Consider the following 23535-nt stretch of genomic DNA (forward strand, 5'->3'; position numbering starts at 1 on the left):
ACCCCGGGCAAGCAGTTCCAATAAGGTAAGTACTGTGGGGTGTTCTTGCCTTTTCTAGCAGTATAGACGGTGTGGAATTTGCCTGCCTTGTTGTGTCCCAGCTTGAAGTAGTGTATACTCGTTCCTCTAGGTACAGGAGGTTCTGCAGTTTAAGGCTCAGCACATAAACACAGACATTGTGAGAAGACCAGGTGTATGTGGGGGGGTGTAGGGTTGTACGGGGGTCACTGGCGTCTGGATGTTAAAATGTACTTATTGTGCAGCATTAAACAATCACTGATCATACAGAGTACTTACCTGGTCTCTATGTGTGGAAAGGAGACACCTGAGATCATTACATTGCAAGGATGCACATCCCTGGCCTTATGTACGATGAAAATATATAGGATAAACCAGGCACTCAAGTATGGAGTAAATGGATAAGGATATTTATTCCCACAATGACAATAAAATTCACCAATAAAATACCATAAAAGACTTTCAACCATTAATAACAATAATAGCAGCAATATTCAACATATACGCTAAAAATCAATACGTTAATTGAATAGCAGCGGCATATATGTTAAAATCAATACATTAATTAATGAGCAGCCGCAATGGACATATGCGTTAATTAATAAGCAGCGGCAATGGGCATATGCGGCTTATTTGTTGATACTGAAGTCATTGGGTTCAGAAGAAAACGCAATTTCGTACTTGGTAGCAGAGTCTTATGAGCGCTCTTTTGTTTTCGGGAATACTGAATTGCACAGCGGTGGCGTCCCACCGATTTGAGCAACTATGTTGCTTAGGCTACTTTCACACTTGCGGCAGAGAGATCCGGCAAGCAGTTCCGTCACCGGAACTGCCTGCCGGATCAGGCAAAATGTATGCTAACTGATGGCATCAGTAAGACTGATCAGGATCCTGATCAGTCTTAAAAATGCCTGATCAGTCGAAAAAATGCATTGAAATACCGGATCCGTCTTTCCGGTGTCATCCGGCAAAAACGGATCCGGTATTTATTTTTTCACCTTTTTTTCAGTCTGCGCATGCGCATACCGGAAGGACGGATCCGGCATTCCGGTATTCTGAATGCCGGATCCGGCACTAATACATTCCTATGGGAAAAAATGCCTGATCCGGCATTCAGGCAAGTCTTCAGTTTTTTTAGCCGGAGATAAAACCGTAGCATGCTACGGTTTTCTCTTTTGCCTGATCAGTCAAAACGACTGAACTGAAGACATCCTGATGCAAACTGAACGGATTACTCTCCATTCAGAATGCATGGGGACATACCTGATCAGTTCTTTTCCGGTATAGAGCCCCTGTGACGGAACTCTATGCCGGAAAAGAACAACGCAAGTGTGAAAGTAGCCTTAGTTTTACCTGGCCAGTGTGTCCTTATCCTACGTCCGGACCTGTAGAGATTTGCTGTGGGCGCGGTGTCACCTGGATATCCTGCTCACGGAAACAATGTCTGAGGCTTTGTTTGGATTCCTCCGGTGTTCGTCGCTCTCGGAGGAATCCAAACAAAGCCACAGACATTGTTTCCGTGAGCAGGATATCCAGGTGACACCGCGCCCACAGCAAATCTCTACAGGTCCGGACGTAGGATAAGGACACACTGGCCAGGTAAAACTAAGCAACATAGTTGCTCAAATCGGTGGGACGCCACCGCTGTGCAATTCAGTATTACCGAAACCAAAAGAGCGCTCATAAGACTCTGCTACCAAGTACGAAATTGCGTTTTCTTCTGAACCCAATGACTTCAGTATCAACAAATAAGCCGCATATGCCCATTGCCGCTGCTTATTAATTAACGCATATGTCCATTGCGGCTGCTCATTAATTAATGTATTGATTTTAACATATATGCCGCTGCTATTCAATTAACGTATTGATTTTTAGTGTATATGTTGAATATTGCTGCTATTATTGTTATTAATGGTTGAAAGTGTTTTATGGTATTTTATTGGTGAATTTTATTGTCATTGTGGGAATAAATATCCTTATCCATTTATTCCATACTTGAGTGCCTGGTTTATCCTATATATTTTTGTATTCCTTTTCAGTGACTGGGTGGGTCACATAAACCAAGAGCACCTTAAATCCATTACTCAGCTGTAGTGATCCACAGATACCGCACTTATGTACTATGTCCTGCTGGGATCCAGCTGCCTCCACTCTCTTAGGCTGGGTTCACACGAGCGTGTCCGGATTAGTTCCGGATGCGTCCCGGTGTGTTGCGGCAAACCCGGTCGAGTAGGAATGCAATTGCAGTCAGTTTTGACTGCGATTGCATTCCGATGTTCAGTTTTTTATCGCGCGGGTGCAATGTGTTTTGCACGCGCGTGATAAAAAACCGACTGTGGTACCCAGACCCGAACTTCTTCACAGAATGGGTTCGGTGTTGTGTAGATGTTATTATTTTCCCTTATAACATAGTTATAAGGGAAAATAATAGCATTCTGAATACAGAATGCTTAGTAGGTGATCAATTGAGGGTTAAAAAAAATTAACTCACCTTCTCCTCTTGTTCGCGTAGCTCCCGTCTCTTCTTTAGTTCTTTAAAAGATGAACTATGGGCTAAAGGACCTTTGGTGACGTCAGATCACATGCTCCATCACCGTGGTGATGTACCATGTGATTGGAGCATGTGATCTGACGTCACCAAAGGTCCTTTAGCCCATAGTTCATCTTTTGAGAAGTAAAGAAGAGACGGGAGCTACGCGAACAAGAGGAGAAGGTGAGTTAATTTTTTTTATTTTTTTTTAACCCTCAATTGATCACCTACTATGCATTCTGTATTCAGAATGCTATTATTTTCCCTTATAACCATGTTATAAGGGAAAATAATACAGTTTATAGACTGTCACCTAGCAACCATGCGTGAAAATCGCACCGCATCCGCACTTGCTTGCGGATGCTTGCGATTTTCACGCAACCCCATTCACTTCTATGGGGCCTGCGTTGCGTGAAAAACGCAGAATATAGAGCATGCTGCGATTTTCACGCAACGCATAAGTGATGCGTGAAAATCATCGCTCATCTGAACAGCCCCATAGAAATGAATAGGTCCGGATTCAGTGCGGGTGCAATGCGTTCACCTACCGCATTGCACCCTCGCGGAAATCCCGCATTGCACCCTCGCGGAAATCCCGTGTGAATGCAGCCTAACTCTGAGCCTGATATGCTGACACATAAGGGTCCATCAGGGGAGTGGATGTGATGTGAACCTTCAAGCATCATATTCTGAGACCCCCCGGACTCCCATAAATCACAGATATATTGGCGCTCCTTAACCCATGGTTTATTGGTATTATGCATTCAGCCTATGGTATCATTCATAGTTTACTGTGTTATCCACAATTCCACGCCGTTCTGTCGAGTGACCACTCGTGGTCACAGTAACGACAGCCATTAGTAGTTCTTACCAGGCATCTGAAATAATTTTACAGAGTAATATGACCACAACAAATGAGGTCTACGTTGTAGTGTCCACCATGTTTGGATTCCTTTCATGTCCTCCATCGCGGTCATTTTTTGATCATGACTGAGGGTCCCAGTAGATAAACATCAGAAATGATTGGATGTTTTACAACCATAGACACAACTGGATTGACTGTATCGGAATATAACACCATTAACGTAAGGGTTCAACTATTTACATCAACGTCTCAGCCTCAAAGCCAATATCGGTAATTACAATCTCAAATTTCCAAACGTGTTCCAACACACTCGCGTCTATTCATATCTGGTCTCAAAAGTAGTATATAACATTTGGGGAGAAAGATGCAGCTCAGAAGTCCAGCGCTAGAGGCCAAGATGGCAAATACCTGCACAGCTACTGTATATTTTCCACTGGTGCTCAGATAGGCAGGGATGAAAGAGATCCAGACACAGCAGAAGACCAGCATGCTGAAGGTAATGAGTTTGGCCTCGTTGTAGGTTCCTGGAAGGTTCCTTGCCAAAAAGGCCACAAAGAAACTTATCATGGCTAAGAAACCCATGAACCCCAAAGTTGTGTAAAAAAACAACTTCTTTCCTTCATTACACTCAAATATTATCTTGTGATTTTCTAACTGAGAATTCAGTGCTGGTAAGGGGGGAGACTTACTAAGCCATACAGAACAAATTACAATCTGTAGCCCAGAGCAAAGTCCTACAATGTAACGTGGGATTGTAGGTCCCAACCATTTCCTCAGGGGACTGTTAAGACTGGTGGCTTTAAATGCAAAGATTACCATGATAGTCTTTGCCAGGACTGAGGAGATGCAGAGAGAGAAGACCACACTGAAGAATGTTTGTCTCAGAAGGCAGGTCATCTTAGTTGGTTGACCTATGAAGACCAAACAGCAGAGGAAGCAGAGTATGAGAGACACCAACAAGATGTAGCTGAGCTCCCGGTTGGTCGCTTTGATGACTGGCGTGTCTTTGAACCTAATGAAAGTCAGTAAAATGGACAGAGCCAAAAAGGAAAACATAGAGGCTGTTGACATCAGGAAACGTCCCAGTGGTTCTTGATATGTCAAAAATTCTATTATTTTTGGAACACATCCATTTCGTTCTTCATTTGACCACTGGTCTTGTGGGCATTTCAAGCACCCAACGGCATCTAAACAATAAAGTCCATGTTATTTATGGCATGTACTAACAATAATTGCATAGTGCTAGAGCCATCATATGATGGATATCCCAGTGCTTGACCTACTCTGTTGACAACAGCCTGTTCACGTCTGTTTTGTTTACTGTTGGCAAATCTGACTTTGTGATAAAGGTTCTAAATGATGTTGCCACTGCATATGTGAACCGAACCTAAAGGTTCATCTGACCCTCCTATTTTGGGGGGTTGGACAGCCATTTTAACATTATACAAAATAATTTTAACTGGAGAAGACCAACATTATTCAGGATGCAGGTTCCTGGTGCAACCATTAACATCTTGTCTGTGGTTTATATTTAGATTTTCTCCGATGTTTTAACCTGGCCCTCTTATCCACATAGCATTGAGATCAAGCAAGTTTGTGTAACTAACTGTGGTTATTGCTTCTAAAGAGGTCATAAGAGGGCAATTACTTTTTTAAATGAGAGTTAGGCCTCATGCACACGACCGTTGTGTGCATCCGTTTTCCGTGATTTTCTGCGGACCCATTGACTTTCAATGGGTCCGTTGAAAACTCGGAAAATGCATGCGTTGTTCATCCGCGTCCGTGATTCGTGTTTCCTGTCCGTCAAAAAAATATGACCTGTCCTATTTTTTTGACTGACAACTGTTCGCGGACCCATTCAAGTCAATGGGTCCGTGAAAAAACACGGATGCACACAAGATTGTCATCCGCGTCCGTGTCATCCTTCATCCGGGATTTTAATGGGGGCACAACTGGGACCGTAATATATGTATGAGGGCACAACTGGGGCCATAATATAAAGATGGGGGCACAACTGGGGCCATAGTATATGGGGGGGATTTTAATTAGGAGAGGGGGAGAGGGGGGGCCGCACTGGCCACCAATGAATTTAAAACTGGGGAGGGAGGGGGTCTGCCCCCTCCTGCCTGGCAGCACCTGATCTCTTACAGGGGGCTATGATACGCACAATTAACCCCTCAGGTGCAGCACCTGAGGGGTTAATTGTGCGGATCACAGCCCCCTGTAAGAGATCGGGTGCTGCCAGGCAACAGGGGGCAGTTATGTACACGGTTCTTAGTATATTCTAACTTGAAGCGTCCCCATCACTATGGGAACGCCTCTGTGTTAGAATATACTGTCGGATCTGAGTTTTCACGATCTAACTCAAATCCGATGGTATATTCTAACATAGAGGCGTTGCCATGGTGATGGGGACGCTTCAAGTTAGAATATATCATCGGATTGGAGAAAACTACGATCCGATGGTATAATAGGGACTCCTGACTTTACATTGAAAGTCAATGGGGGACGGATCCGTTTGCAATTGCACCATATTGTGTCAACGTCAAACGGATCCGTCCCCATTGACTTGCATTGTAAGTCAGGACGGATCCGTTTGGCTCCGCACGGCCAGGCGGACACCAAAATGACTTTTTCCTTCATGTCCGTGGATCGTCCAAAAATCAAGGAAGACCCACGGATCACGGAACTACGGAACCCGTTTTTGCGGACCGCAAAAAAAAAACGGTCGTGTGCATGAGGCCTTAGATGAACTTTTTTAAGCCAGCCAGCAGCCATACACATTTAATAGCTGCTGTCTGAATGCTTTTAAGCTGGATAGCGATACCTCAAAATAGTTATTACTTAACATTCCACATATGTCTACTTTATGTTAACACCCTTTTGTAAATGTCATTTTATTGTTTAATTTTTTAAGACATTAGAAGACTTTCCAAAATCCACTTTTTAAAGGACCAATTCAGTTATGAAGTCACTTTGAGGGGCTTACATAATAGAAAACCATCGATAAATGAAAACTGGAAACTACACCCCTCAAATTATTAAAAACTGATTTTACAAACTTGGTTAACCCTTTAGGTGTTTCACAAGAGTAAAAGGAAAATGGACGTAAAATGAATTTTTTTTTTTTTTTGCAGATTCTTTTTTTAATCAATTTTTCATATAATGCAGAAAGGGTTAACAGCCAAAGAAACCATTTTTTTATTACACTGATTATGCACTTTACAGAAACACACCACATGTGGTCATAAACTGTTGTATGGGCATACAGCAGGGCTCAGAAGGGAAGACACACCACATGGTTTTTGGAGGACAGATTTTACTGGAATGGGTTTAAAGGACTTCTGTCATGACATTTTAGGCCTATAACCTAAACATATGGCCAGGTCCGTCCAAATAGCATGAATCCAAAACTGTCCTTAAATGTGCCTGTGGCTCTATTAGCACACAAAACAGGTTTTTATAACCTGTCATTCACCTACCTAAGGTGTCCAAGGGGACGTCGCTTCATACAGGGTGCCCGGCTGCAGTCATCTCCGTCTGGTGCCTAGCGCCGCCTTCCCAGTTGAAATCGCCGCCTTCCTCACCTCAGCCCCGCCTCCGCAATCGTCCAACTTTTATTGCTATGCAAATTAGCCTCTTGGTGCTATGGGGGCGTCTTTTCAGCACCTAGAAGCTCCGTCTACTCACCCTGTATTCCGCCCCCTCGTCCGTCAAGCCCGCCCATCTCTAGATTGCCAGCCTCCATCTCATCCATCGGCCGAATTCTCGCACCTGCGCCGTGTGCGTCAGTATTCAGCGCAGGCGCAGTGACTGTCTGACCGGCCGGGCTTCGTCTGTTCCTCTGAGCACTCTTGACGTAATCGGCGCAGGCTCAGTGGAGATGCCGGCGCAGGGAGCGGTCAGACAGTCACTGCGCCGAATACAGACGCACGCGGCGCAGGCGTGAGAATTCGGCCGATGGATGAGATGGAGGCTGGCAATCTAGAGGAGATGGGCAATCTAGAGGAGCATTCAAATGTATGGGCTTTGCAGAGGTGAAATCGAAGCTGATTTCGGGGTACAGTTTTTAAAGTTGTAGAATCAAATGCCGAAGTTCTTTACTGAATTCTCGTGAGACTTTGGACTTAATGAATTTCACTTCCATGAAGCCCATACTGTAGGGAGACTGATGTATGTACAACATTCAAACGAAGTTTTGAGTGAAGCGACTTCAGATCTGATCCGAAGTGCGCTTTGCTCAACACGAAACATCATCCTCCCAAAGCACAGGCTGAGCCCTTACAGCAAGCAACAATGTCTATTAACCATAAAAGTAACAATTTTGAAAGCAGTCTCATTAAAATACTAAACAAACGTAACCATTCAAATGATCAGCGACATCCTTGACCTCATCAATATAGTGACTGGATAGCCCTCTCTGTTTTGTAGGAACGGTTTGGATGTTAAGGCAAAGTCAACTTTACGTGTAACTGAGACACTTACCTGTGCTATTAGAAATCTCTCCGGCAGAGCATGGCACACAGTCAAAACAGCAGAGTGGTTGTCCTATTCTGGGGACTCTCCTGGATCCAGGGATGCAGCTGGTACTACACACAGACTCTGGGGCCTGTATGGAGAAGAAGAAGAAACAGACAAATGTTTATAAAATCTAAGGAAGAGATTTATCATTCCCTTTGTGCCTGAAAAGTAGCATTAAAAAGTCGCAGTTGCAACTTTTTAGAAGATTGTCGCATCTCCCACTTTTCGCTATCCTCACCACTTTCCTAAAATAGGGCGTGGCCTGCCTAGAAGCCAGAAATTGACGGCATCTCTGAACTGTTGTAGATATCTGGTTAGGCTTTGGACTGCAGGAGGATGCGCCTAATTTTGCGCCTCGTCATTAATTAGGTGCATCCTCCAGCAGTGCAGGGGATATCAAGATTGGTGGAGAAAGCTCCAGTCTTGATAAATTTCGTCCTTAGTATTTGTCGCGGGACTACTTATATGATGTTGATGAAAGGTGTTGTGTAACCTACAGGCATGCAGCGCAACCTGGTCTACTTGTAGAACTTCTCGAATTGTCACGGTAAAAGGGAAGCTTCTACTGTTGCTGCCTGTGGTCATGGTGGAGCCTCATGTACAAAACTGGTGAGGTCCACAAATAAACAAGAATAGTTTGATCTCTAAACTGTTAGAAACACCACGAGGTCTCGTAAATAGCAGCACTAAGCATCATCAAAGTATCATATTGGCACAACTTTTTTTCCAGACCTATATGCATTTGACCAATATTTTTTTTTCTTAAACATAAAATACTGAATGATTCCAACGATTGGTGTTCCAACGATTCCCAGGTACCTGCTGTTCTCTGCCTTTTGATCTTTCGTTATACAGGAACTGAACGCTCAGCTAACCAGTGGATGCAGAGATCTAACTTTTTTGAAATTTTTTTTTGCAACATTCTGACCATGTTTACCCCCTTTTCTCTAAAACTGACATGATGACCTTATTCTTTAGGTTAGTATAGTTTTTCTTGTGTTTTAAAAAAAACTAAACTGTGGGGAAAAAAAAGCTGTATAGGTGTCAAAAAATGTTTTGACACCCATAGCTTTTTATATTTCTGTCTACACAGCTGTTTTGAAATCTCAGTTTTTGTAGGATATTCTGAAGTTCTGTTACTATTTTGGGATACATACAACTTTTTTGAAAGCTTTATGTAAAAAAAAATTCAGGGGCTGAGGTGACAAGAAAACTTAAATTTGAGCATTTTGTTTTGCCATTATGGTGTTCACCGTACAGGATAACACATTTAGATTTTCATAGTTTCATAGACATTTTTGGACATGGTGATACCAATTATGTTTATTTTTATATGTGAAATATAGTAAAAGGAGTCATATGAATTTTTAATACTTTTTGTGTTTAAAATTTATATTTTTAGTCTCCCAAGGGGACTTGAACTTTTGATCACTTATATTGTAGACTGCAATAATTTAGTTATGCGCTCTATGGGGATTTTAACATATTACTGGAGGCAGCTCCTGAGTCGGTGCTCCCGACATCCACAATACATGTAAAATCAATGTTTCTAAAAGGTGTTAAGAAAAAAAATTGATTGACTAGTGTTTGATGATACGAGGCCTTTGATTTACCTATTGAGTTCCTTGTTTTAGTTGGGACTAAAGATGAGTGAATCTTTTTGTACAAATTGATGTCTCATCAATAAGAGTTCTTCACTTGGTAGGGGCTGTCCCTGCTGCTTATGAGTCGCCCCCGGCCATTTGATTGACGGGGCCTGACATATCGCCCTGCCCTGTCTGGCTACTCGGAGCACGGGCACAGGCATGAGATTATCAGGGCCAATTAAAAGGGGGGAGTTTTTTCTGCAGCATGGACAGCCCCTCGCAGATGAAGAACTGTTGATGAGTCAATCGATTTGCTCATCCCAACTTAATAAATCAAGGACCTCAAATCATCTAACACCTGTGGTTCAAGGGATTGTCTGTGGTTTCTTAACCCCTTAGAAACATAAATGTATGGTGAATATTGGTTGGTTAAACATGGCACCAGCTTAGGAGCGGTCTCCAGCAGGGCTTAATAGGAAGATGTCACAATCTCCATAGACTACAATACTATTAAAAATGTCCATCAAGTGTCAGGAAGGAGCTTCTTAAGCAGTAGGAGCAGCCCCTCGCAGGTGAAGAACTCTTGTTTTTGAGATAAATCAATTTGCTCATCTGTAGTTGTGACTGAAAACAGGGCCACAAATTGTTAATACACAAAATGACCTAGATCCTGACCTCCAACAGCCAATCAGATGCTCACTGCTTTCTTCTGTCACTTATCCATACATCCTACCTGGGAAAACTTATCATTCCAAAGAATCTGGCTGCTGTTGATGAGTATCTTGTAACCTGATGCATCCATGGGAAGAAATGACCCCACTGTTACAAGCTTGAATTGTCCGCTGAGGATTTGGATGGTCACAATGTCATATGAAGCAGAAATGTCTCCATTGGCATCAAAAGTGATAGTGTCTCCGGACTGGGCATGAAATGGCGTCTTCTTCAAAAATTTAAGAACCTGTAGATCCATGAGAAGAGGTGTTACACAGTGTCATGCTGACTATTCCAAAGCAGTAGAATCCTTAATTTATATATCATTCTAGCTGACCTTGCCAAAAATGCTACCACATGAACTGAAGCTTGACATCGAAGCTCCTGAGAGGCAGGAGAAGAGGAATCTTACATTTTGTCTCGTAGCAATAAAGATATCACAAACCAGCGGGTGTGAACCCACTGTGCCACGTGTCCTAGCTCCTGTAAGGACATTGTCTAAGTGAACCCCTCGATCTTCACAGTACCCTTGATGGTCGGGATAGACTTTCCCGAGGGGAACACCAGGTCACTACCTCTTGAGGAGGATAGGCACACAAGGCAGCTGGTCCAGGTACATGCGTTGTCAGCAGGCTGAGTTGTTACCAGCAGCAACATTGCAGGACCGAAGGATGAGACAGAGGCGAAGTCAGACAGGCAATAAGTCAGGGCAGGCGGTACAGGTACAGGTCAGGCAATCCGGGTGTGCAACATGAGAGTCAAGGCAAGCAGGCAGGGATCAAACAGGTAGCCGAGTCCAGGAATACAAGCGGATATTAGGAACCTTAGCAGGACACAAGGACCTTGACACTGAGGCATCTGGGAAGGGGGCTGAGCCACTTATATATGTACAGGAGGGCTAGGATTGGTTGGCAAGGTCACATGATCCAACCCATACAACACAGGAAGTGACGTGCGCCGGCCCTTAAGGAAATGCTGCAGGAAACAAGCAGCAAGCATGCTGTGTCCAGGGCTGAAAGGAAACACTGGCAGCAGATCACCACTGAACACGGCGCTCGGGACCGTGGCGGTAAGCAGGGGAACAGTGGCGCACAGCAGCCACTGTTACAAAAGAAAATGGCAGACATTGGGGAGAAAGAATTTTAGAAATATAGAGATTGTCCATGACCCCATGGCTGAAACCTCAAGAGGCAAGATATATTCATCTCATCAATAGATGGTCACCTGAGTCTTCTCATTATCGTTAGAGGGCAGCGTCGGCAGAGCCATCTCCCCCTTAAAAAGGGGAGTCAGCAGTGGCCATCTCATTATTATCTAAGGGTAAGAGCGCTAAGGTCACCATGCACAGTAAATAATTGCTGTCGGGTTTGGAGTACAGTACACTGATGTTTATGGGGACCTTTAAAGGCCTTATTACATGGGCCGAGGATCAGGAAATCAATTGTTCCCAATAATTGCCCTGTGTAAAGGAGCTGCCAATCGCCTTACAAAATGAGCAAATTCTCTTAGGTCAGGTGTAACGGATCCGCTTCCGTTAATGGACGCTTCCTAACTTGCGCCGAGGACCACAAGCACCGCACTGGACACCACAAGCACCGCAGACTCCACAACCGACGTAGCTTAACTGGAGCCGCGCCTTCTTCCTTCCACCCTGAATGAACCTCCAGCATTCAGGACCGTGTGGGGAAGATCTCTCCTCCAGGGAATATGCAGAGCATAGCAATCCCCAGCGTGATACAGCAATTCCCTCCAATAACGAGACAAGGCTGCGTTTTGAAGGGTTAGAAAACATGAACTGAACATGAACTCTTTATTGAGGGCTACCCGCCCGTATTTATGCAGGTCCCCACAATGCATCATGGTTTCCTCCTCTCTGCCCTGGAGACACCCGAAGAGCAATTCAATTATCTCCCAGGACAAAGGGAAATCACCAATACACATGTGAGAACCACAGAAGAGGAGTCACCACCCAAATACACAAAATCCTCCCTTCTGTCTGAAATATAACATAACTATCACAGACAGTAAAAATACAGTTTTTAAACATACACTGTAACTTTAAAACCATACATTCCATCTCCATAAAAATTACAAATTTAAACTCTGCATACATCAAACATAAACACTTCCAGAAATCACACAAATCCCTCCAGCGGATCAAAAGTTTAGTGGAAGTCCTTTATGACCGACCGCAAGCACAATTTCCTGCCCGAAACAGTTCCATAGATTTGGGCTGTGCGGTCGGTCAATTCCATGCAGAAAACGACTAAGTCCCATCTTCGAACGGGACTTAGTCTCTGGAGCTGAAAGTTCAGTATGGAAGAAGGTAATATGTCCCGGGGCCATAGTCGTAGGGCAGGAGGCTAGCCATAAGTCCTCTACCATGCCCAGTGGCAAATGGCAGTTTGTCACATCAGGTAATCACATCTTTCATGCAAATCCTAAAATCGTTGTTGGTACCACATCACCCTATGTAAAAAAGGATGTACTACCGACACAATGAATCTGTATGGGGATAAATAATCACATGTAACTGCAGCTGAATGATCGGGAATGAACGGTTTGTTCCTGATCATTGCCCCATCATGCATCAGCCCATATAAATAGGCCCAAACATAAATATACAGATGAGGATTTGCATTAAAAAAAAGCATATATATGGGAGACATTCCCTTTAAGCAGCCGGCCTTCAAGGGATTGTCAGACCTCTCTACAGGTCGTGTGTTGCATTGCATCTCAGCCTCTTTCAGTTTAATGGAGTTTAACTACAATATCAGGCTAACCATGGACAGTTGTGATGCTGGTTCTGGAAGAGAGCAACCATGATTTCTTTTCTTATCACCTACCATCGCTTTAATTTGTGATTTTAGTAAAACCTGACTTGAAAGATTGTACATCAGGATTTTTCATATCTGTTACCTTCCATGGTCGAATTTTGCTGACACTGCCACATGGCTGGTAGTTTCTCCCTGATGGGCACTGGAGTAAATTATGCAGGGCATGAGCATAGGCATATACGGCCAGGTAGGCATGGTAAGTGTAGCTGAGGTCATATGTCTCAAATAAAGAAGGTATCATCTCCTTAAGATCTTCAGCTTGTGTACACAGTGCCCGTTGAGATCCAGGATCTCTTGTGTCTTGTATTATTTCTCTACTTGTCCAAGTGCAGTTAAAAACAGTTTCCCAAAATGGTTTAATAAATGGATATGTGCGGTATAAGGAAGGGTGTAAGTTTTGAAGAAAAGTCTCAAATCCTGGCATCTGACCTGTAATAGGCATTAATCCAATGGTCCCATTAAGGACTTTCCAAGCTTTTTTGGAGAAAAGTCCAGGTGTTATTGTAAATGATACAGAGGAAATGAAAATCTTCCCAGTCACTCCCTCATCGTACATGGTATCAAGAAGAGTTTTCATGTGGGCTTCAGTGCTGTGGAGGATAATGATGTTCACAGAACTTTCCCTTATAACATCCACCACCCTTAGGACTTGTCTCTTAGAGTAGCTGAGGTGAATCTTTTCATAAAAAGCAACACAACTTCCACTTTTCTCTATCTCGGCCCTTATCACTCGTCCACCCTGCTCTCCTACGTCATTATCTACAATCAACATCCCCACCCAAGTCCAACCAAACTGACCAATCAGCTGGGAGAGGGCCAGGTTTTGGAAAATATTACTGGCCACTGTGCGGAAGAATGATGGGAAGTTCACTTTATTACTCAACACTGCAGTGGAGGCTCCATGACTGATCTGGAAAAAAAAAATGACAACAAGAGTTAAGTGACTTCTGCTTGTTTTTGACTTGCACACTTTGTGTTAGATAGGCAATAACTAATTAGATTCATATACAAGCACACAAGGAGACCTTCAGGGTATTAACATTTTTGCAAATTCTTACACCAGTAACTATTTTATGCAACAGTATTACCCTTATGGACAATAATTCTGAAGATAAATTATAACCCGAATTGAGTTCTGAAATGCTGATACTCTGCTGTATGAGGCCACAAGATTTGTGGCTGACCACCTGCAGCTGCAACCTCTAACTTTACAGGTTAGCTGTGACCAGGAAGCTACATGTTGGAGCTTGGGGTGGGTGAAAATTCAGACAAGCTTATGTCCATTGGTTGTTGTGTTGGCTTTTGAAGTTTGGGCTGATTTTCAAGGGAAGTGTCAAGGCCAGAAACTGGAAGCTGTGCTATAATGGACTTGAAGACCCTGTACTCTAAACTGCACCGCTGAGTATAGGAGGGAGGCAAGGTGGTATGATTCCACAATTATCTTCAGCGGACTTGATGATGCAGAGAAATGTTGTTTTACTGAACATGGCTCAGAACATTAATATTTTTGGTCACAAGCTTGGCAGTGGTGCTGGATGTTTTGGCTGTCCCCTTTTTCAGTTGTTTCAACTGTACAATGCTCAAACACCACCCTGATACAGGAATCGGTACAATGTTACATAATTCTTACGGTTGAAAAAAGACATAAGTCCATCAAGTTCAACCAAAGGCATAGGTGGGGATGCGAATCCCAAAAGGAAGTGAAATTCAGATTTTTACATGTTTTCATAAACATTAGTGTTTACTTTTAAGAATTCATCTAAACCCTTTTTGAAACTGTCCACTGTTCCTGCTGTGACCACGTCCTGAGGAAGTCTATTTCACAGTTCTTACAGTAAAGAAGCTTTGACGCTTCTGGAGACTGAACGTTTTTTTCTCCAGTCGGAGGCATTTTACATGGAACAGTTTTTCACCATATTTTTTGTATAGCCCATTTATATATTTGTATAGGTTAATCATGTCCCCCTTAGACGTCTCTTCTCAAGACTAAATAAATTAAATTATTTTAATCTTTCTTCATATCTAAGACCCTCCATGCCCCTTATCAGTTTAGTCGCTCTCCTCTGTACTTTTACAAGCTCCATAGCATCCTTTTTTATGGACTGGTGCCCAGAACTGAACTGAATATTCCAGATGAGGCCGCACCAACGCTTTGTAAAGTGGTAGTATTACGTCCCTGCCCCGAGAGTCCATGCCTCATTTAATACATGACAATATCCTGGTGGCCTTAGAAGCAGCTGATTGACATTGTATGCTGTTTTTTAATCTACCATCCACAAGGACACCCAAATCCTTCTCTATAAGTGACTCTCCCAGTGTTACATCCCCTACGACATAAGAAGCACAGAGATTATTACTACCAAGATGCATAACTTTGCATTTATCCACATTGAACCTCATTTGCCAAGTTGTTACTTGTAGTTTGTGGACATCTTCCATAGACTGCACAGTACTACACAGCTTAGTGTCATCTGCAAAAATAGAAATGGTGCTATTAATCCCGTCCTCGATATCATTAATAGATTAAATAATAGAGAACCCAGCACTGAACCTTGGGGTCACCACTTATAACCTGGGACCATTTTGAATAGGAATCATTGACCACAACTCTCTGGACACGGTCCTTCAGCCAGTTTTCAATCCAATTACAAACTATACTTTCCAAGCCTATAGACCTTACTTTAACTATTAAATGCATATAAAATAGTTTTTCCAGCTCACCTCCTTGGATACAAGATACACGAATACCACCAAACAAGTGTCTAGGCAAGAAGCTGGGGATAAAGGTCACCTCCTGAGAAATCCCTACCAGCTCTCCCTAGACTTCTATGCCCACGTTCAGACCCTGAAGGTGGGAATAAACGTGTCCCCGTGCCTAGGCTGAAGATTCCCTAAAATCCCTAAGATGGGGAAAGATGCAGCCTGCTCCCTAAGGACCTGGAGGGGGCAGGCGTCTCTCTAACAGCCTAGACAGACAACCACAAGAAAACAAAACCAACTTATCTTGTTACTGAGCAGGAACAGCAAATCCTTCCTTCCTTCCTCTGAGCAAGACAGAAGCTATAACCCGCACAGGACACTGGGAGTGGGCATAATTTAAACTCAAACCAACGACCCCACCCAGTGCACCTGAAGGGAGGCGGATACAGCTCAAATCAAAAACAAAAGGCTACACACGTGCTGCTAGCCTGGCAGACCTCCGCACATAACCTGAGCAGGGCATGACAATTGGTGTCTCCAGGCTCTGTTCTGCAAACATATGTGTATATTGATAGAGTACGACCTACATGCACAACCTACATGGTGGGAACTACTGTCCCTTTTATGTTTTGCAAAGCACCAACCAGGAGCTGACAGCAAAGTGCCACATTGCCCACCCACCAACCTTGCCAAAGTAAGTGAACATATCATGTGTGATCTTTAGTCACAAAGAATTTAAAGACAAAAGGGATGGAAATTGACAATAACCATAATGAACCTTTCAAGAATAACTGCGTTACCTGTGGGTAAGAGTGAACTCCCAGGATCTGAGCTGTAGGAAGTGACAGAGATGAGGTCATATCTCCAATAATCCCGGCAATTGCCGATGTCTTATGACAGTCATAACGGGGGATGGGACTTCCAGCACCAGACATCATGGACAGTGACCCTCCGATGGCCCGCAGCTCAGACATGCAGGAGTGGAGGAGGCTGTAGCCAAGAGTGATGTTAGGCAGAAGGTCTGGAGAATTGTTAATTTCATTAATTGCAAATATGAGGCCAAGAACATCCCTGTAATAACGGATGTGGAACCTGTTGGAGACACGAGGAAACAGGATGAAGGGTTTATACAATATGCTATATGCAGTATTTCCTGGATGGTTGAAGACCCCTGGGTACAACTAAAAAGAGACAGGTTAACAAGCAGTAATGATTGATTAATGAATTAACCAATCACTATGGACACTATGAAGCTGGGCAGAAGGAAGGAGCCAATGTATTTTTCTCTCCAGGTCATAATGGAGACTAGGTCTTACAGCATAAAGAAATTACAGGATACTGCCGACATAGCAAGCTATATACAAGAAGTGGTCTCTGACCCTCAGCTAGAGGTGCAGCAAGATAGTTCTTCCCATGACATTTATTACATTGCTCCTTTTGCAGAATATTATCCACTTCTTATACAGACACCTCTCCAGTGTTCTCAAGGCCTTTCCTAACTCCTTGGCTTTCCTTCATTGAAGCTTATGCCGGTTTATATGGCTTTCCTGAACAAGCGCTCTTAGATGGAAGGGAGCCAATGATATGATGTATGCATAGAATCACCCAGTGTGATGCAGGATGTAATGGGTTCTGTATGAACCAATGGTGTGCTCAGCCAGCAAACCATTGCTCTGCTTATCGATATGTCTGGCTCTCATGGAGACTTCTGGAAAACGTCTCTGAAATCTAGGCAATGCCAACAGCCTCTGCTAGAGGACTTAGGGGGTCATTTACTAATCTGAAATACGCCTAAATTTGGTGTATTTCAGGCTCAGATGGCGGCGCTCATGCCAGGTCCAAAATTGCGGTTGGGGAGGAGCTGGCAGGCACGTCTCATTCACCATTTTCTGTGCCTGTTTTAGGTGTCGAAAATGGTCTAAATGTAAGACAGCTCGGAAGCTGTCTTCTATTTCGAACTGGATGACCACCACTGATGGAGTGCAGGGTGGTCGTAACTATGGAAATGGGCATTGTACAATGTGATGGAAAAATGAATCCAGCCAGCAAAGGAAGCGATATGGACAATCACAATACATTAGTAAGTGCCTTGTATTAACTTCCTCTATATGATAAATTCCACTTGATGAAGGTGCACAACCCCTTTAAGCATTGTTCGAAAGATTTCAATATAAGTTGTATTACATTTATTTAAATTCTTGCTGATTTGGGGCTTTGAAGTCAAGGAGGTGGTCCTATCAGTGACTCACAGCTTTCCCTCTATGCCTACAGAGATAGCTGTCAATGACATATAGGACCACCTCCTTGACTTCATTAATAACATATTAATGCTGGTTGAGGTGCCATGAACAAAAATGTGCAGAATAAACTTGAATGTGAGAGATTGTTTTAATTTCCAAAAACCAAGGAGAAAATGTTTCCTGGTCATACAGCACTGCATGAATGACTGAAGCAGGCAGATTGAAATTCTCTGGAGTAGGAGGCTGTCCCAAAAGCTGATTTAGCAGTGGAAAGACTATCCAAAATAGCTGTGTTCCCCTCAGAAGAGTCATTACGCCTGAAGGAACCCATAGATAGAAAAGTGGATTCAGTGAAAAAAATCTTATATTTCACCCTTGGCGGCCCCTAAATGGTCCTGACATATATAGAGGGCTGTCTAGAGAAGAGATCCTTCATTACTGAAGTCTGCATCAGGGTTCCTCTAATATACTCCTATAAACATTGTCAAATTTTCCTGTGGATTCTTAGCACTCACTAATACTTCCAGGCCAAGGTTTGGATCAAACCGTGGCCTACAGATGTATCATCCAAGAACTCTTTCTGCAATCTGCTGTTTCATTAAGGTTTAATGTGTGGTCCCCAAATAGAGAAAATTATAGACAAAATCTCTGAACAATGGTAAAGGGGTGAAGTTTAAAAACACAGAACAGCCCCTGTTGGATCCTTTCAGGGGCAAACTGAAGATCTTCAAAGTTCAGAGAAAACAACAGATTCTTTGAGACCAAAATTATCTTAAATGGGTTATCAAAGTTATATAGAAAAATAAAGCACTGTAAATCTGATGGTCAGCAGTATATATATATATATATATATATATGCAAAAAAATAATATTTACTAATTTCCCTAGTTCTGTTCTGGCCCTTTGTTTACATGTAGTTGCAGAGCTGTGGGGGTGTGTAACAACAATCTCTGAGGTTTTCCTCGTGAATATTTTTGGTTGTCAACAAAGACTGCCTTTCCCTTCCCCCTGCTCTGCATAGGGAGCAAATAAGTTGCTACCCTACCTTTAGTCTGACTGCGGGGATACTCATGCTTTATGTGTAGGACTGCAAGAACCAGCTGTACAGTACAATAACATTGAACCCTAATGCCACTTGTACCTTAAAGAAGCTTCTTGAAGGGATGAGTAACATGTCTCTTAATTCTTCCATGGTTGCTTTACCAAGTATCTTAGGGCAGGGTGAATTCAGTTTGTCATCTCTACTGTAAAAGTGACTGGTCTTGCTGTTGCTGTGTATTTAGGAACCCTGGTTAGGAAATGCGTCTGGAGACAATGCTCCATGAGCATAAATGACCATCCTAGTTATTACCTTCTCTGCTACATTTTAAGAGACCCCCATCTATGTTAGCAGGACTAGGTCAAGCAGATATCTCTTGAAAGACAAGGAATTTAAATGCAAAGTCTGTTGGAGAGTTGCAGAATTTTCTTTGATGAAACTTCATTTATGGTCTGAGATGTTTGTTTTTTCTGCCTTTAAAGCTCCTGGCACCTCAGTGCTCCGTACATCAAGTACCATGTGATCCAGAAAGAATACCACTGAATTCATATGATCCAGAAGATCTACCTATAGTACAGGTATACACAATCAAAATCTGTATAATCTCTTACCCCTTACAGGACACAGGCTGAGGCCAGTCATGGAAGCTCGGTGTTGAAAAGTCATATCCAGAGTAGACAAGGAAAAGCCCTGCAATGAGAACATCTCCAGGCTGGGTGAAAGGATCCATCTCCCATCCTCGCAGTCTGCAGCTGGGGACCTGCTCCATGGTGAGAGGTAAGGACAAAAGGAAAAGGAGGAGTCTGGTCATTGGCAGTTGTCTCCGCACACCATCTTTGCACATGTATTGACAACAGACCAGATCTGATAGAGGCCCTCAAGTGAGGTTTAACTATTGCTTTGTCCAAACAAGTTCAATCTTCTCACATTCTTGCCATTGCCAAAGCCAAGATCATCTGACCATGGATCCTGAGGTCACAGGAATTTAGCAAACGGCGGACTGTGGGGCAAAGAAAGACAACGCAAATTAAGGTTATTGTGTTTATAGAGAAGACGTCTCAGGGTCGACCCAATCACTACATGCAACTATAGCAATAGTATGAACAGAAATCAACCTAAGGATTATGCCCTATAGTGTAAATATAACCATAACCAGGCGGTAACCACTACAACTACAGGACAGAACGGCTTTATATCGCCAAAAATGGAGGGTTCTCTACTGTTAGAAAAGTCACACTGTGAAACTCTACTGTAAGGTCCCTACTGTAACGCTGCGGTAAGAGTGGTCACACTATGGAGGTCTCTTCTGTAAAAGCAGTCAGGCTATGGGGCTCCGTACTGTAAGAATGGTCATGCTATGAAGGTTTCTACTGTAAGAGCAGTCACACTATGGAGATCTCATTATAAAAAATCTTGATTACAGGAATCAGGCATTACATGGGACTATACATGGGATGAGAACCAGTCCACAATTAAATTGTATAGTCCCATGCAATGCCCGATTCCTGTAATCAAGATTTTTTTTTTTTATAATGTGTCATTACAGTAGAGATACATGGGATGAGAACCAGTCCACAATTAAATTGCTTGAAATTGCACTGACAAAAAATGAATTATTTTCCCAAATTTTCTAGGCCCCCGTATGCCACCACCCATAACTGGTTAATATTAGATATGGAAACAGTGAACCAAATTCTTTTGTTGGTTCTTTATATTCAATAAACCCTAATGGAAGTGACCATGCATGTGCATCCACTTTTCAATCCATAACCCTCTCTGCAATCACACACCCCAACATTCAGGCTTGAAGAACTTGTTATTTTGACTGCTGACATGCTACCCTACTAAAGGGTTGTCCAGGATTAGAAAAACATGGATGCTTTCTTCCAAAAACAGCACCACAACTGTTCATGAGTTGTGTCTAGTATCGCAGCTCTACTCCATTGAAGTGAATGAGACTGACCCGCAATACCAGATGCAATCCATGGACAAACGTTGCATTACATTAACAGCTTTTCGCAATTAGACCTACATCTGTATCGGGCTTATTTTGTGAATATGGAAGTTGGAAAAATAACAATCATAAATGGAGTAAGCACTTTGTGAAGGGCTCTATTGGGAAGATTACAAATTTCCAATGGACATTTGTATGAGGAAGCCATAATAGGGATGTCATGTAATAGGGATACTGGAGGTGAGAAAATGTGGTCAGGGCTGGCTGGGACAGGGACATAAGTTAGGCTAGCGCTAAAATTTGTCACAGGAACCAGCCTGCCGGAGTTCATCCCATCCTATTGTGCCGAGATTTGGCTGGATTAAAAACGCTGCTGCACTAGATGTGGAAATATCTGTCGAAAAGTTGATCTGCTGTTGGATTTTTCAGTCGTTGCCAGGTGCTATAGCTGAAAAGTAATTCATGCTGAATGATAGATCTGCATATACATGGAAGTCCAGCTCACGCCAAAGATCAATTGGTCATTTTTCATTTTAACATATGGAATTCCCTAATCTATGACCAGCATGTATCTAATGAAACCATGTGGATGTTTTTCCTCTCAACATGATTTTCCTATGACCTCACTGCACAAGATTAAAAAAAAAGAGTCAGAAAGATCACAATATACAAAATGCTAAATGACAGAAAATGATAAATTCTTGCATTCCGTGCCTAACAACTTTTAGCAAAAACACAATAGTCAAGATCATAATTAATATACATTGTCTTCCCCTACAGTGATTATCCTTGTTTTTGAACCTTCCAGTGTGTCTTACAAAAAGGGAAATAACCTCGGGACACCTTGGTCCACTCTGATATCGGCCCATCTTGTGTTTCCCATAGGTGTCCCTACACATGGACTAATAGTCAGCCAATTAAGCCAACCACCATTAATGTAAACAATGAGAATTGCCAACAGAAGACATCTGTCTACCGAAAATATGATTCAACGGGTTGGAAAATTTTTGCTGTGGTTGGTCGAAGATGTATTGTGTATGGAATACTCTGCCAAATTTGTCTGATCATTTCCCATTTACAATGATGGGTGGCCAGTTTAACCTGGCATGTTTCTGGTGGGGACATACATAAGAACAATCCCATGGGCGACTGATAAGCCATATGGCACTGACCATTATCTTATATGTATACATGGCTTTACACCAACCATTGCCAGCCCACTGAGTCGCTGTTGCATCCCATGCTCGGGGCCACAACAATCACAAAGATATGTTATCTCTAAGCTTCAATTACATGAATTAACCTGGAAGAATATTTGTGTTGCCCTGAAGAAGTAGAATGTTGTAGGATCCCAGCATAGCTCTACTTACGTGTGCACCTGAGATGTCCTTCAGATCTTGTCGTCTGCTTCTTCCTGTTAATAAATTAACATTCAAAATTCTTATATAATTGTAGTTAAACCGGTCTCCCCCAAATTATGTTGAATATATGAAACCTTGTCATAGACTAACAAAGTCCTATCTACAGACCTAAGCCGACCACCTGTATATATATATATATGTACAGGCAGACACATGTACAGTCTTCTCCATGCATGTGTCAGGTCCTGTGAGGAAACATCTGGACCCGGGACTCAGCGGAGAGGACAATGCTTGAATTGGTGGTTTTACTTTGCCCGAAGGCTCAAGATGTTTACATATGACTCCTCCTGAGGCACTCAGTGATTACAGTTCATGTATCTTAATTACAGGCTCTCTGTCCCTCATGGTGGGAGGTAATAACATGTAATTCAAAGGAATGATTGAATCTCCGTAGTATTTTATACCAGGGGATTTGCAGAGGTGCTGACACTCTCCTGAATCTACAGTTGTCGTTTGTCTCTCGACACCTCAGCAGTACCATGATTTATGGCCTGATTTTATGTCTCTTGCTTCTACTTCATGTCTCTTAATATATGCGTGAGTAATGAATATGTTCCAAACCTCCTGAGCCCAGTGCCTCTGAGGACAATCATAACCATCATTCTGTTGCTAATCATTGTAACTCTGACAATATGGAGATGCTACATAGCACAACTATTCATCTCTTGGGCCATGTTCTATACTTAAGCTTCCCACTGGAGTTTAGTCAGCTCCTTTATGGGTGGCTGGTTGTTTGGACCATTGTTGTCACCAGGCCCATGAGTCTCCTACACTGTGTACCTCAGTTATTCTCCTTCCCATATATAATCTGGGGATTTACACTGTATGAATCCAAGTATTCCAGCTCTTCAGCTTCTACTGACCATAAAAGATAGACATAAATGATGAAAAAAAATAAAAAATTGTCAGTTACGGTATATTCAAGGAGGATCAAAGTGTTTGTCCGTGTAAAAGTAATTATTATTTGTGTATAACCATGTCTATCACATAAGGAGGTCTCAAAATGAGAGAAGTATGTCTTACACTATGAAGCTCCGCAGCGGACACTAAAGGTCCATTTACACAAGCCGGTAATTGTTTAAACAATTAGTTATACGACCGATGTAGGCAATG

The 23535-nt window shown here is 42.7% G+C and overlaps 1 protein-coding gene across 1 annotated transcript; it reads right to left on the reverse strand.

Annotated features, from left to right (window-relative positions):
- Positions 1–3170: 3170 nt before the first annotated feature.
- LOC120997053 (extracellular calcium-sensing receptor-like) lies at positions 3171–20464 on the reverse strand. The gene is made up of 7 exons (XM_040426957.1): positions 19975–20464; positions 19659–19807; positions 16569–16860; positions 13151–13978; positions 10254–10478; positions 7899–8022; positions 3171–4600 (listed from the first exon to the last, which is right to left on the reverse strand). Exons 2-7 carry the CDS (start codon positions 19775–19777, stop codon positions 3696–3698), a joined length of 2493 nt encoding a protein of 830 aa, XP_040282891.1. The 5' UTR covers positions 19778–19807; positions 19975–20464; the 3' UTR covers positions 3171–3695.
- Between the last annotated feature and the right edge of the window lie 3071 nt (positions 20465–23535).

The sequence above is a fragment of the Bufo bufo genome, chromosome 4 (genome assembly GCF_905171765.1).
Source record: "Bufo bufo chromosome 4, aBufBuf1.1, whole genome shotgun sequence".
Taxonomy (NCBI): Eukaryota; Metazoa; Chordata; class Amphibia; order Anura; family Bufonidae; genus Bufo; species Bufo bufo.

Bases quoted from the DNA above. Each gene is read 5' to 3' on its own strand.
- LOC120997053 (XM_040426957.1), bottom strand. From the start codon at position 19,777: ATGGATCCTTTCACCCAGCCTGGAGATGTTCTCATTGCAGGGCTTTTC. The intron at 16,861-19,658 runs GTAAGAGATTAT...TGTCTCCAACAG, and splicing joins CAGCCTGTGTCCTGTAAGGG to GTTCCACATCCGTTATTACA. The intron at 8,023-10,253 runs GTAGGATGTATG...TTCTCCATACAG, and splicing joins GGAATGATAAGTTTTCCCAG to GCCCCAGAGTCTGTGTGTAG.